A 15523-nucleotide genomic window follows, 5' to 3' on the forward strand; every position below is an offset into this window, starting at 1 on the left:
ACTTCACATATAGTCAATTCTCATTATCTGCGCTAGTTATGTTGTACAAAGTAGCCACAAATAGTCAATGAGTGAATACTGAACCACTGGTTCCCAGGGGAAATACAGGGTTAGGTTCCTACAAGTCTCTCATCACATTTTCATCAACTGATAGATACACAATCTTGTTTTATGGTGTTTAAAGACACTTTATCGAATATACATTGCAGATTCACTAACACTGAACTCATGGCCAACACCACTATGACTCGTGTCTGAAGGAAGCTTATCTAACACGTGTATTTTCTCTGTAAGGCACATCACAGCCTTTTTGCACTGAGGAACACAAGACAGCCTTTCAACACTATGTTTAGGGACTAGTTTAAACAGCAAAATCACCAAGAGAAAGCACAAAAATGCAAAATAAAAATAAAAAAACACCCAAAACGTGGTATTAAATAGACCAAGAAAAGGACGCTTGGTCCACAGAATGGAAGCTGGAGTAAGAAGGCAGAGCATCGCCTTGCTGAGCCTCAGCTGGGAACACGCACACTGGGCAACTCCAATTATATGCCACTATGCACGTGTCTGTGAATGACCACAAAAGTACCATGAATGTCAATTTTAAGTTAAAAATAAATTTTTGGTTGGGGGTAGTGGCTCACGCCTGTAACTCCAGCACTTTGGGAGGCTGAGGCCAGAAAATCACTCGAGCCCAGGAGTTCAAGACCAGCCTGGGCAACATGACAAGACCCCATCTCTACAAAAAAAACACAAAAATTAGCCAGGCGTGGTGACATACACCGGCAGTCTCAGCTACTTACAAGGCTGAGGCTGGATGATTACCTGAACATAGGAGGTTGAAGCTACAGTGAGTCACCACACTCCAGCCTGGGTGACAGTGAGACCCTGTCTCTACAATAAGTAAATACATTCATACATACAAACATACATACATACACTTTAGCTATTGATAAACTAATTTTAAAGTTTATTTGGACAGGCAAAAGGCTCAGGATAGCCAACACAGTATTGAAAGAGAGGAGGCAAGTTGAAAGACTGACACTACCCAATTCTAAGACTTACTACAAAGCTACTATAATCAAAACAGTATGTTTTTAGTGAATGAATAGATCAATAGAACAGAACACATATAGTCTTTTCAAGAACTGATACTGGAACATCACTTGGACATCCACATGCATAAAATGAATCTAGACACAGACCTTATATCCTTCACAAAATTTAACTCAAAACAGATCGCAAACCTAAATGCAAAATGCAAGACTATAAAACTCCTAGAAGGTAACAGAGTCTTGCTCTGTTTCCCAGGCTGGGGTGCAGTGTCGTGATCTAGGTTCACTGCAACCTCCACCTCCCAGACTCAAGTGATTCTTGGTCCTCAGCCTCCTGAGTCACTGGGATTACATGCATGCACCACAACGCCGGCTAATTTTTGTATTTTTAGTAGAGATGGGGTTTCGTCATGTAGGCCAGGCTGGTCTCAAACTCCTGACCTCAAAGATCTACCCACCTCAGCCCCCAGCGTGCTGAGATTACAGCACTTTTGGATATAATACCAATGGTACTGTATATAATTCCTTAAAAGAAGATCAATAAGCTGGACTTGGCTGGGGGCAGTGGCTCATGTCTATCATTCCAACACTCTGGGACGTACAGACAAGAGAATCACTTGAGGACAGGAGTTTGAGACCAGCCTGGGTAACATGGTGAAACCCCATCTCTACTAAAAATACAAAAATTAGCTGGGCATGGTGGGGGGTGCCTGTAATCTCAGCTACCTGGGAGGCTGAGGCAGGAGAATCACTTGAACCTGGGAGGCAGAGGTTGCAGTGAGCTGAGATCGCGCCATTGTACTCCCACCTGGGGAACAAGAGCAAAACTAAGTCTCAAAAAAAAAAAAAAAAAAAAAATCCGGGCGCGGTGGCTCACGCCTGTAATCCCAGCACTTTGGGAGGCCGAGGCGGGCGGATCACGAGGTCAGGAGATCGAGACCATCCTGGCTAACACGGTGAAACTCTGTCTCTACTCAAAATACAAAAAACTAGCCGGGCGTGGTGGCGGGCGCCTGTAGTCCCAGCTACTCAGGAGGCTGAGGCAGGAGAATGGCGTGAACCCGGGAGGCGGAGCTTGCAGTGAGCCGAGATCGCGCCACTGCACTCCAGCCTGGGCGTGAACCCGGGAGGCGGAGCTTGCAGTGAGCCGAGATCGCGCCACTGCACTCCAGCCTGGGCGACAGAGCGAGACTCCATCTCAAAAAAAAAAAAAAAAAAAAGGTGGGGGGCAAAAGGCCTGAACAGACATCTCACCAAAAAAGATATACAGATGGTAAATGAGCACATGAAAAGATGCTCTACATCAATATCAGGAAAATGCACATTAAAATAAGGAAGTACCACTACACACCTATTAGAATGGCCAAAATCCAGAACACTGACAACACCCAGTGCTGGCAAGGATGTGAGCAACAGGAACTTTCGTCCATTGCTGGTGGGAGTGCAAAACGGTGCTCTGGAAGGGAGTTTGGTGGTTTCTCACAAAATTAAACATACCATTACCATACCATCCAGCAAGCACACTGCTTGGCATTTACCTAAAGGAGTCAAAAACTTACATGCACAGAAAAAGCTGCACACAGATGTTTCTCACAACTTTATCTGTAATTGTCAAAATTTGGAAACAATCAAGATGTCCTTCAAGAGGTGAATGGAGAAACTCTGGTACACCCAGATAATCGAATATCAAAATGAAATGTGCTAAAAATAAATAAGCTTTCTGCAATTAGAGAGGCAGCAGAAAAAAAATAAATTAAAAGAATTTTTTAAAAAGCTATCAAACTGTAAAAAGACATTAGGAAAGTTAAAGAAACGTCACTCAGCGGAAGAAGCCACTCCGAAGAGTATCTACTATGTGGTTCCAATTATATGACGTTCTGGAAAATGTACAACTATGGAGACAGTAAACAGGTCAGGAGTTTCCTGGGGCTGGGGGCAGTGAGAGAAGGACAGCTGAGGCACAGAAGACGGCAGGGCAGTGAAACGATTCTGTGTATACCGTACTGGGAGACACACGTCCGCTTCATTCGTCCAAAACTACGGAATGTACACCACCAAGAGGAATCCGTGACGTAAAGTACGAACGGTGGGTGACAATGATGTGCCAGCATAGGTTCATCACCTGTGACAAATATCCCACTCTGCTGGGGGATGCTGATAATGGAGAAGGCTATGCATGTGTGGGGGCAGGGATGTACAGGGAATCTCTGAACCTTCCACTTCATTTTGCTATGAACCTAAAAATGCCCTAAAAAATAAACTCAACAAACAAACAAAAAACCACCACTTAAAGTCTCTGGAAATGTTTCTAAGGGGTTATAACGAATAAAAAAAATTTATTCAAGAAAATCTACTAAAATAAATGAATGGATAAATAAATACATTTCAGCAAGCAGGCAAATTCACTAATAAAGAATCCACAAACAATAAGGATCAACTGTAGTTACTCTTTTCTTTCTGAGTTAATTCTGGTATCGAGACAGACAGCAAACCCAGTTACAAAGTGCCGGATTTTTAAAAATTGCCGTAGTCTGCATATTGAAGAAAAAGGTAATGAAATGTGTTAAACTAAAAAGGCAGGTGAAGACACAGAGTGTGGAGGTATTCATTCTGTGGCGCTAACCTTTTATGAGATCAGATAAGTTATTCTGTTCCACATTTTTCTTTGCATAGTTGAAACACATATCATCCACTTCTGTTGCAAGGAAATACCAGCCATTCAAGGTTGCTCCGAGTAAGGGGTAGATGCAGGACGCCCCCGTACCTAGTAAAACGAAAATTCAAAACACATTCCACACACCAGAGGGAAAGGTTAGAATCATCATGAAAACACCACTCTTCTCAGAATTCTGTTTTCAGACAGGGTCTCACTCCGTCACCCAGGCTACAGTGCAGTGGTGTGATCACAGTTCACTGCAGCCTCGACTTCCTGGGCTCAGGCGATTCTCCCCACTCAGCCTCCCGACTTCCCGGGACTACAGGTGCATGCCACCATGCCTGGCTAATTTTTGTATTTTCTGTAATTTTTGTATTTTTTGGTAGAGAAATCACAAGCTGGTACCTGATTTCACATATATTATGGCTACTGGGTTCCCTAGTCATTCGTGTATATTAGTCTTACCTCCTAATTAGACTCAAACTTCCTCAAGTATCGAAACCTTGCTGGTCTCCTCTTTCGTGTGTTATATAAAAAATGAAGAATACACAAGCAGAAGTTGAGGAATATGTGACTAATTCACCTAAAATGCTCAAAACTCAGCTGATTTACTTTGTAAAGAGTCTTCATTTTAAATCTCACACAAAACTCAATTTTCTTAAAAGAAAACAATGCTATTTGTTAAAATGCCTTTGTAATATCTTAAAACGGATCAATGTACATTCCATTCTCTAAAAGCAAGAAAAAATATGTAGGGTATAAAATCTTTATTAAACTGCTGAATTACCCAAATGTCTGTAAGTTGTCAGCTGAAAGAAATAAGAAGTGGAAAAAACAAACAAACAAACAAAAAAACTAAAGAGATTAGAGATAACTCATCTATCTCTTAGATGTAGAGACATGGGAAAATACTTGGTTTGAAGCCAAGACATCAGAGTCACTGGCTCGCCTCACCAGTGTCAAGGGAGGTATTCAAAAGGCAAACACTCCAGGCAAAAAAAAACACTCTTTGACCACTAGGGTTTGGTACTAAATTATGTAGAACCCCGAGCCCTGGACTGGACTATATACTAACCATGAATATTGTTTTTAAAGGCCGGGCGTGGTGGCTCACACCTGTAGTCCCAGCACTTTAGGAGGCTGAGGCAGGCGGACCACCTGAGGTCAGGAGTTCCAGGCCTGCCTGCAACATGGTGAAACCCCGTCTCTACTAAAACTACAGAAATTAGCTGGGCATGATGGTGGGCACCTGCAATTCCAGCTACTCAGGAGGCTGAGGCAGGAGAATCACTCGAACCTGGGAGGTGCAGGTTGCAGTAAGCCGAGACCTTGCCACTGCACTTCAGCCTGGGTGACAGAGCAAATCTCAATCTCTCTCTCTCTCTTTTACAATATTGACTATCTTGGCCAATTAGATCCTAAAGAGTATATTCAAGAGAAGAGTGTTTCTCCCAGAGGCCTAAAGCAGTCAGCCTCCACCAGCCACTGTAGGTCTGCTCTCATCTGACCATATCCCAGTTCCGGTCTAGCCTTGTAAGGATTTGCCAGGGAGAAGCAGGGGCTAGATACTCCTAACCCAGAGGAAATCCAGGCTTGTCATACTGCTTCCTCATTACGCATCCAGAACAGGCTACTAAAAGCTGATGGCCCCAACATTTAAGCTCTTTGATGGTCACGGTGAATGCTGCGTTGCATACCATGTTTGCCCGAGAGTATCCGGGCCCCAGTGCTACTGGACAAGCACCTCCTTGGATACCTGGGGGTGGTGAGGGAAAGGGTGGTAAAGGGTATTCAAGGTCTTCTCAGAAACCACACTGCTTTAGCTCCTGCTAGCCGTTCTAGTAAGCCAGACACACACATAATCAGAACATTTCAGTTGTACTTTCTACTCTGTAGGAAAAAAATCCAGACCAGATCCTTGACTTTTACACAACTGCCTCTCTCTTCAAACTTCAATTTCATTTAAAAGATTAAAAAAGTACACTTACCTCCAGGGTAATAAATATACATAAAAGATTTGTCAGCGCCAAAAAAAGTTTCTTAATTCTCAAGACCCAAAGACTTGCACTCTAATAGAATGCAACAGATTCTTTACTAGTCCTTTATAGGACAGAACAAAATCCCCTCAGAAAGCGAAATGACATTTTTAAATGGGTAATAATCTTTGTAATGATAAATAAAAATGGAAAGTACGTAATCGTAGAACTAGAGCAAACTGATGGAGTCTGGGGGAAGAATTTATATAAAGCCCTAATTAGAATGGACGTGATTGCAGTTAGGTAGTGCCCCTTGTGAAGAATTAAAATCCATTAACCTCCTCTATCCCCAAATGCTATTTTAGAGGGTTTGGGGCATAATTAAAATCAAATTAGTACCAACTAGGCTGTCAAGCTTTTTAAGCAAAACTAGGTGAGAAGCAGAAGAGGTGAGAAATGCAGAAATACAAAAAGGTAAGAGATGATGACTTGGCTAGGACGGCAGTGGAGATGGAGACAAGCAGATGATTTCGGAAGTATTTAAGAGAGAAAGTCAACAGGAAACAGTCATAGACATTTTTTTACTGAGTGGTAAGTACCAAGGATCACAGGGTGGACTATGGTAGACTCACTGAAACAAGAAACAGAGAGAACCAGGATTAGGGAAACAGTGTGAGTTTGGTCTTGGACACAGCAAGTCTGAGATGTTTTTCAGAAATCCAAGTTTCTCTTATATATGAGATTGGAGGTCAAGGAAAGTAATCTGAGTTGCAGGAACATATAAACATGTGATTTATTTGTATGGAGGTGGGAAATCATCATAGAAGTGAATGCAATTGCCAGGGTAGGGTGCTGAGTGAGAAAGGAGCTAAAGGCTGAGCCTTATGCAAGGAATACCAATATCTAGTGGTCAGATACAGGCAGGTACGCCTGAAAAGTGGAGAACAGTGCACAGAAACGAAAGAGGAAACCAACAGTCTGGCGTCATGAAAGCAAATGAAGGAGAGCGAACAAAAGAGAAAGGAGGGATCAATAAATGCCGCTGAAAAGATCATGTAGGATGAGGACTGAAAATGTATGCAAACATCAAAGTTAAACACTTACTACTGGCCGGGCGCGGTGGCTCAAGCCTGTAATCCCAGCACTTTGGGAGGCCGAGACGGGCGGATCACGAGGTCAGGAGATCAAGACCATCCTGGCTAACACAGTGAAACCCCGTCTCTACTAAAAATACAAGAAAATTAGCCGGGCGAGGTGGTGGGCGCCTGTAGTCCCAGCTACTCGGGAGGCTGAGGCAGGAGAATGGCGTGAACCCGGGGGGGCGGAGCTTGCAGTGAGCCACTGCACTCCAGCCTGGGGCACAGAGCGAGACTCCGTCTCAAAAAAAAAAAAAAACACTTACTACTATCTAGCAGTGAGGAATGCTAATAATTCCACTGAGTTCAAAACAGAGGCCAGGCGCGGTGGTCAGGCGTGGTGGCTCACGCCTGTAATCCCAGCACTTTGAGAGGATGAGGTGGGCAGATCACCTGAGGTCAGGAGTTTGAGAACAACCTGATCAACATGGTGAAATCCCATCTCTACTAAAAGTACAAAAGTTAGCCAGGTGTGGTGGAGGACACCTGTAATCTCAGCTACTTGGGAGGCTGAGGCAGGAGCATTGCTTAAACCTGGGAGGCGGAGGTTGCACTGAGTTGAGACCACGCCATTGCACGCCAGCCTGGGCAACAAGAGCAAAACTCCACCTCAAAAAAAAAAAAAAATCACAACATGAAGACACCAGAGTAAAAATAAAGCCCAACAGACACAGACATCAATGAGGTAATCTGAAAAGCTAAGTAGGGCCAGGTGTCGTGGCTCATGCCTGTAATCCCAGCACTTTGGGAAGCTGAGGCAGGTGGATTGCTTGAGCCCAGGAGTCAAGACTAACCTTGGGCAACACGACAAGACCCTATTTCAAAATAAAAAAATTTTTTTTTAAATTTTTTAATTAAAAAAAAAAAAATGAAAAGCTATGTAAGTAAGAGCCTCACTTTCATTTTGTACTTCCCTTAACCTCTTGCTTCCTGTTTGGACTGACAATCCCTTCTCAAGAGAAATCAGTGGGAGAAAAGTCCAGGTGTAGGAAATAAGAACGGTAACAGGTATACTAAATAAGAATGGTAACAGGTGTAGTAAGTAAGAATGGTACCAGGTGTAGTAAATAAGAACGGTAACAGGTGTAGTAAGAACAGTAACAGGTGTAGTAAATAAGAACGGTAACAGGTGTAGTAAATAAGAACGGTAATAGGTGTAGTAAATAAGAATGGTACCAGGTGTAGTAAATAAGAATGGTAACAGGTGTAGTAAGAACGGTAATAGGTGTAGTAAATAAGAATGGTAACAGGTGTAGTAAATAAGAACAGTAATAGGTGTAGTAAATAAGAATGGTAACAGGTGTAGTAAATAAGACGGTAATACAGGTTGAGGATCTCTAATCCAAAATGCTTGGGATGAGAAGTGTTTTGGATTTCAGGTTTTTTTTTCAGATTTTGAAATATTTGCATTATATTTACAGGCTGAACATCCCTAACCCCCACATCTGGAAAGCTCCAATGCACATTGCCTTTGAGCAGCATATCAGTGCTCAAAGGTTGCAGATTTGGAAGCATTTTGGATTTTCGGATTAAGGATGCTCAACCTGTATCTGTAGCCAGCTTCTTTCGTACAACAACAAATACCCAGTAGAAAAGTTTACAAAGAATTTGATCTTGCAAAACTTACGAAACCTATGTTTAGCCAAAAAAGAATTTAAAACTATATACCTATGTCAATTCCTCTTCGGAGAGTACTTTTGTCAGAATCCTGGTGACCGATCAGATCTTCTACCCAGTGAATATAGTTGAGTCTCAAGGGAACTGTGGGAATTAGTCTCTCCAATGGAATATCAATAGAAAGTCCAAAATCTTCCCTTAGGAGAGTACAAGTCAGAGCTCTGACTGCTTCGGGGTCTTTAAAATTAAGGCTGAGGAATAGAGAAAAAGAAGTAAAACTGATTAATAAGATTCACTATGTTGTACAAGCTCTGTGACAAACAGGCAAAACCAAATGCCCATCTGAATTTCCTGGAGAGATCACACATAAATAGTTATACAGAGCATTCATCCCAGCGGCATATATACACGAGGGTTTAACAGTCACGGCACATGAAAAGCAGTACAATCCTCCACCAAAAACACTGCATATCCATATACAGAGCACAGAGATTAAATGACTCGGGCAAATTCCTGTCTCACTGTCTCCTTACTGTGTGACTTTGGACAAGTCATTTACCTCTAGGAAACTCTTTCCTCTGCTGTAAAATGAGGATAGTAGTACCAATATCACAATGCTACTGTGAGATAACCTAGAAGTACTTAGCATAATGTCTGGTGCATAGTAACTATTTTACAAATGCTAGCTATTTTTACTGTTACCATTAACATCATCTGACATTAGCATTCCTTGAAAATCCTACTTAAAAGTGGAAAGAAAGTAGTATAAAAATGTTTAATAATGAAGACAGGATAAGATACTTAAATATGACAACTATTACAGACATCAAATTTAAAATGTAATTTTTTAAAGCTTTATGAAGTATAATTCACGCACTATAAAATTCACCTGTAAGTGTACAATTGAATAGTTTCTAGTATATTAACAGAGTTGTGCAACCATCACCAAAACCCACTTTTAGAGCACCCCATCACCCCAAAAAGGAGAACTCATGACCATTTGCATGTCTTTCTTCATTTCCAACTTTAGCCTGAGGCAACCATTGATGTACTTTCTGTCTTTACAGACTTACCTTTTCTAGATATTTCAAGGAACTGAAATCATAATGAGGTCTTCTGGTCACTTAACACAAGTTTGTGAGGTTCATCCACTTTATAACTTGTCAGTATTTCACTTCTTTTTATGGGTGAATAATATTCCACAGTAATAACAACTACGCTTTGTTTATCCATATTCCCCAGTTCCTGGACAGCTGGCTTGTTTCTACTTGTTGACCATCACGAACAATGCTGCTGTTTACATACAAGTCTTCCGGTGGACATACGTTTTCACCGCTCTTGGGTAGACAGTCAGGAATGGATCATAAGATATATTTGTGTTTAACTTTTTTTTTTTTTTTTTGAGATGGAGTCTCGTTCTGTCGCCCAAACTGGAGTGCAGTGGCGCGATCTTGGCTCACTGCAAGTTCTGCCTCCCGGGTTCACGCCATTCTCCTGCCTCAGGCTCCCAAGGAGCGGGGACTACAGGCGCCGCCACCACGCCCGGCTAATTTTTTCATATTTTTAGTGGAGACGGAGTTTCACTGTGTTAGCCAGGACGGTCTCTATCTCCTGACCTCGTGATCTACCCGCCTCGGCCTCCCAAAGTGCTGGGATTACAGGCGTCAGCCACCGCACCTGGCCTCTATTTAACTTTTTAAGAAACTTGTACGAATGTAACTATGTTGATGTCAAAATACTGCTAAACTGAAAATATTAAAAAAGAAAACCAACAGACCTTTTTTATAAACAGAGCAGGGTCTTTTTTGGTTTCGCGGGTTTTTTTTTTTTTGAGATAGGTCCTCACCGTCTCCCAGACTGGAATGCAGTGTGATCACGGCTCACTGCGGCCCCAACCTCCCAGGCTCAAGTGACCCTCCTGCCTCAGCCCCTCAAGTAGCTGGGACTGCAGGTGCATACCGCCACACTCAGCTTTTTTTTTTTTTTTGTAGAGAAAAGGGCCCAGCTCATTATGTTGCCTAGGCTGGTCTTGAACTCCTAGACCCATGTAATCTTCCCGCCTCGGCCTAAGTGTCGGGATTAGAGGCGTGAACCACTGCACCTGGCCAACAGAGCATTCTGAAGAAAGCAGAAAGTCCGTAGATGGGGCTAGGAAAGGGAGGAGGAGTTTTGAAACTACTTAGAATTCTGGCCTTAAGGTGTCTGGTCAGGCAACAACACATCCTTAAACAGCTTCTGGTCTGGACCATCTCGTTTTCTGCTCCCCTGCCTGGTCATCGAATGACCAATCATTGGAAAAATTCAATGCCCATCTGGATACTTGAGTGCCAAGACAGAAGGAAGCGTGCTGTTTCCACCCAGCAACCATGGAAACTTCAGGCAGGTTCCATCAACCCAATCTCTCTCCACTACCCACAGCAAAAATGTTCCAGAATGGAAGTTAGGAGCCCTGGACTCCACTTTTGGCTCTGCAATCAATTAGCCACGGACTTAAGTAAGTCAGTTCAGTTCTTAGGTCTCAGTTTCTCCACCTGTAAAAGTAAAGGATTGGCTGGGTGTGGTGGCTCATGCCTGCAATCCTACCAATTTGGGCGGCCAAGGCAGGTGCATCACCTGAGGTCAGGAGTTCGAGACCAGCCTGGCTAACATGGTGAAACCCCACCTGCACAAAAAATACAAAAATTAGTCGGTCGTGGTGGCGGACGCCTATAATCCCAGCTACTCAGGAGGCTAAAGCAGGAGAATCACTTGAGCCCGGGAGGCAGAGGTTGCAGTGAGCTGAGATCATGCCATTGCACTCCAGCCTGGGTGACAGAGTGAGACTCCATCTCGGAGGAAAAAAAAAAAAGTAAGGGATTGGACTCAACAGGCTAAGGGTCCTTCTTGTTGGCATTTTATGACTATGAGGAATACTATGACCTAGTACAATGGGAGTCATTAATTATTTGTCAAGTAAATTATAGACATGGAACGGTTGAAACAGTTTCTGAAAACAGAATAAACAAACAGTAAACATTTCCACTACCTTCCAGTCTGATGTGAAGAAAATTTCTTTATTCTTCTGTTATGTGATGTCAAGAATACAGCAACACAATTGAACACATATTAAAGAATAGACAGCCAGTGGTTGTTAGGTAATATGACCTACTCTTTCTGTTTAGAAAAAACACACCTTGGGCCAGGTGCAGTGGCTCACCCCTGTAATCCCAGCACTTTGGGAGGCCAAGGCAGGCGGATCACAAAGTCAGGAGATCCAGACCATCCTGGCTAACACGGTAAAATTCCATCTCTACTAAAAATACAAAAAATTAGCTGGGTGAGATGGCAGGCGCCTGTAGTTCCACGTACTCAGGAGGCTGAGGCAGGAGAATGGTGTGAACCCGGGAGGCGGAGCTTGCAGTGAGCCCAGATCGCGCCACTGCACTCCAGCCTGGGAGAAAGAGCAAGGCTCCGTCTCAAAAAAAAAAAAAAAAAAAAGAAAGAAAGAAAAGAAACAAAAAACACATCTTGGCCGGGCGCAGTGGTTCACACCTGTAATCCTAACACTTTGGGAAGCTGCAGCAGGGAGATCACCTGAGGTCGGGAGTTCGAGACCAGCCTGACCACCATGGAGAACCCCGTCTCTACTAAAAACACAAAATTAGCCGGGCGTGGTGGCACATGTCTGTAATCCCAGCTACTAGAGAGGCTGAGACAAGAGAATCGCTTGAACCCAGGAGGCAGAGGTTGTGGTGAGCTGAGACTGCGCCACTTCACTCCAGCCTGGGTAACAGAGAGAGACTCTGTCTCAAAAAGAAAAGAAAAGAAAAGAAAAAACATACCTTTCATAGGAAAAGACTTTGCAAAAAGATGGATGATGGGCAGAATCAGATTTCATGAATATAGATTTGTTATCTACACAAAAATTGCATTCCATACCTGAATATAATGATTTCTTGTGACCTCTAAGAAAGCTTCCAGGTACTAACTTACAGGGAAGGAAATGGAAGGGATGAAGAATGGAACTTTAGTATTATCGACAGCAGACAGAAATAGGATGACTATAGTGGACTCTGAAGAGACACAGCCAAAGCCTAGAAGCAATGACGCTCCCATCGCTATGAGCATACCTAGAGTTCCAGACGTTGGTTTCTAAATAGCACTCCCCAAAGGAATCAGAGTTCCTTGGATAAATGATTATTCCAGAACTGGATAGGGAAGTACAAGATGAACCCGAAACATTGTATTGTATTAGAAAACAGGACATGCTGAAAGGAAGGTAGGAACAAATCAAAAGTACACTAGACCCAGCTTGATGGCGCTATCTTTGGCCAAACCTGTGTCAACGTGAATGAAGAAGGCTAACAAGGGATTTATGGCCCATAGAATAAAACCTATGAGTCCATCCTTAAACGTAGAAGCAGTGAAAGAGTTAGATAATTTACATGTGGCAATCACCATGCTAATAATTGTTTCACTTAAGAATTATCAATGGAACTAAAAATAATGAGTAAAAGTTTGTTGAAAAACAGGATATTGGGCTGGGCACAGCAGCTCACACCTGTAATCCCAACACTTTGGGAGGCCAAGGCAGACAGATCACTTGAGGTCAGGAGTTCAAGACCAGCCAGGCCAATATGGTGAAATGCCATCTCTATTAAAAAATACAAAAATTAGCTAAGCATAGTGGCACACGCACCTTTAGTCCCAACTTCTCAGGAGGCTGAGCTGGGAGAATTGCTTGAACCTGGAAGGCAGAGGTTGCAGTGAGCCTAGATTAAGCCATTGCACTCCCGTATGGACAACAGAGTGAGACCATGTCTCGGAAAAAAAAAAAAACAACACTGACAAGAAAAAAAAAAAAAAGAAAACAGGATATTTACATAGTCACAAAATACTTCCCCAGAAATTATTAATTACCTTGATAATGATATCAATTACCAGATTATGGAAGGATAAAATAATAACAGTACAATAAAGAAATCTGACAGATACCCCCTTAACGAAGCGACCAAAGTTAATACCCCTAATTACGAAACAAACTGATACTATATGCTTCAGTAATACAGAGAAGAAAAGAAAGGGATAAAGCAAGCAAGACTCAAAAAACCAGGCAAAATTAAACAAAATTCAGGAATGAGATAGTGGACATGGTTGTACAAGTATCAATATACTAAAAACCACTGAGTTATGAGAGTGAATTTTATAGTATGTGAACTATATCTCAATAAACAAATGAAATGTAAAGGAGTAAGAAGTTTTAAAAAGCAAAGAAAAAGTAGGCCGGGCGCGGTGGCTCAAGCCTGTAATCCCAGCACTTTGGGAGGCCGAGACGGGCAGATCACGAGGTCAGGAGATAGAGACCATCCTGGCTAACACGGTGAAACTCCTTCTCTACTAAAAAATACAAAAAACCAGCCAGGCGAGGTGGCGGCGCCTATAGTCCCAGATATTTCGGAGGCTGAGGCAGGAGAATGGCGTGAACCCGGGAGGCGGAGCTTGCAGTGAGCTGAGATCGTGCCACTCACTCCAGCCTGGGCGACAGAGCGAGACTCCGTCTCAAAAAAAAAAAAAGAAAAAAAGAAAAAGTAGTAAACATAAGAGAGGTCAATAATGAAGACCCCCTTACATATAACTGGGCATTCTGAATAACAGAACCAAAGGATTAGAATAAAGAAATATTCAAAGATATGATTCAGGATAACTTTCTAGAAATAGAAGGCTCACTATATTCCTAGGAAAAGATACAAAATTAGCAATACCAACACCTAGAAAAATTGCCAGACTTTAAGGCTTACAAGAAAAAAAAATCCTTTAGATATCTAGGCAAACAAGTTAAACAATTGATTTTGGGGTTAGGGACGCAGCAGGGTAAATGAGGCTACCTTTGTATTTCCACACAGCACCATTCAATAGTAGAAGACAAAAGAACACTGACTACAAAGCTCTTAGAGGAAAAGAAGCGTGACACAATTTTATACTCAGCCAAACTTACTTTGATTATAATGACAACAGATAAACATTTTGACTGTACAGGAACTCAAGGAGTAGAGTTTTCACGAGCTCTTTGTGAAGAAATTCCTAATGGAAAAAGTTTAATCAATAGAGATAAATTAAGGAACTACAGTAAGTCTTCACTTAACATTGACAATAGGTTCGTTGACTTGAAGCGAAACCATATATAACAAAATCAATTTTTTTCTCATCACTTATAAGGAAATGACGTTATTAGAGGACCTGCTACACATCATTTCATTAATGTCGCAGTTTCCAAGAACCTACTGGCAACACTAAGTGAGGACTTACTGTATAGCAAAACAACGGCACTGAGCATTTAAGCCTTTTTAACCAGAGAGCTAAGATGAAAACACCTGTGAACTGTGGCTACATAATAAAATGTCAGTGTTTACAAACCACAGCAACATACACATAATCAAAATTCAGGACAGGAAACAGGAAAGGGAGAGGGAGTTCCTCAGCTTTTATACACAGGGTCAAAAGACTTCATTGAAAGGTGATAAACTAAGTAGCAGAGATAGAAGCACACATTTAAGAAGATAAACTGGCTGGTCCCAATGGCTCACACCTGTAATCCCAGCACTTTGGGAGGCTGAGGTGGGCGGACTGCTTGAGCTCAGGAGCTTGGGACCAGCCTGGGCAACATGGCGAAAGCCCGTCTCTACAAAAAGTACAAAAAATTAGCTGGATGTGGGAGTATGGTGGTTGTGTGAGCCTGTGGCCCCAGCTACTCAGGAGGCAGGAGGATCACTTGAGCCCAGAAGGTCAAGGCTGCAGTGAGCCAAGATCCCATCACTGCACTCCAGTCTGGGTGAGAGTGGGCCCCTGCCTCAAAAAAAAAAAAAAAAGAATATTAACACTAGAAGAATGAAGATAAATAATATAATCAAATAAAATCAGGGGCAGTAAAGGAAAGGTAGGTGAAAATCAGATTATATAGTGTAAAAGAAAAGTAACAAGAACAAAGCATGATATGAATGTGAAATGAATGTAAATAGTAAACTCATAATACTCTCAGATTAGATCACAAAAGTCAAAATCTACTCACTATAATAAACTGTTTTAAACAAAAACTACAGTTAAAAC

At 42.2% G+C, this 15523-nt stretch overlaps 1 protein-coding gene across 1 annotated transcript in view; it reads right to left on the minus strand.

Moving 5' to 3' along the window:
• Positions 1 to 15523, minus strand: part of METTL16 (methyltransferase like 16) — an 82267-nt gene that overhangs the window by 47002 nt on the left and 19742 nt on the right. Inside the window, exons 3-4 of the mRNA XM_025363086.1 lie at positions 8492 to 8691; positions 3679 to 3819 (exon numbers count right to left, since the gene is read on the minus strand). Of these exons, the coding sequence (XP_025218871.1) occupies positions 3679 to 3819; positions 8492 to 8691 (341 nt within the window). The remainder of the gene's footprint in view (positions 1 to 3678; positions 3820 to 8491; positions 8692 to 15523) is intronic.

The sequence above is a fragment of the Theropithecus gelada genome, chromosome 16, assembly GCF_003255815.1.
Source record: "Theropithecus gelada isolate Dixy chromosome 16, Tgel_1.0, whole genome shotgun sequence".
Lineage (NCBI taxonomy): Eukaryota > Metazoa > Chordata > Mammalia > Primates > Cercopithecidae > Theropithecus > Theropithecus gelada.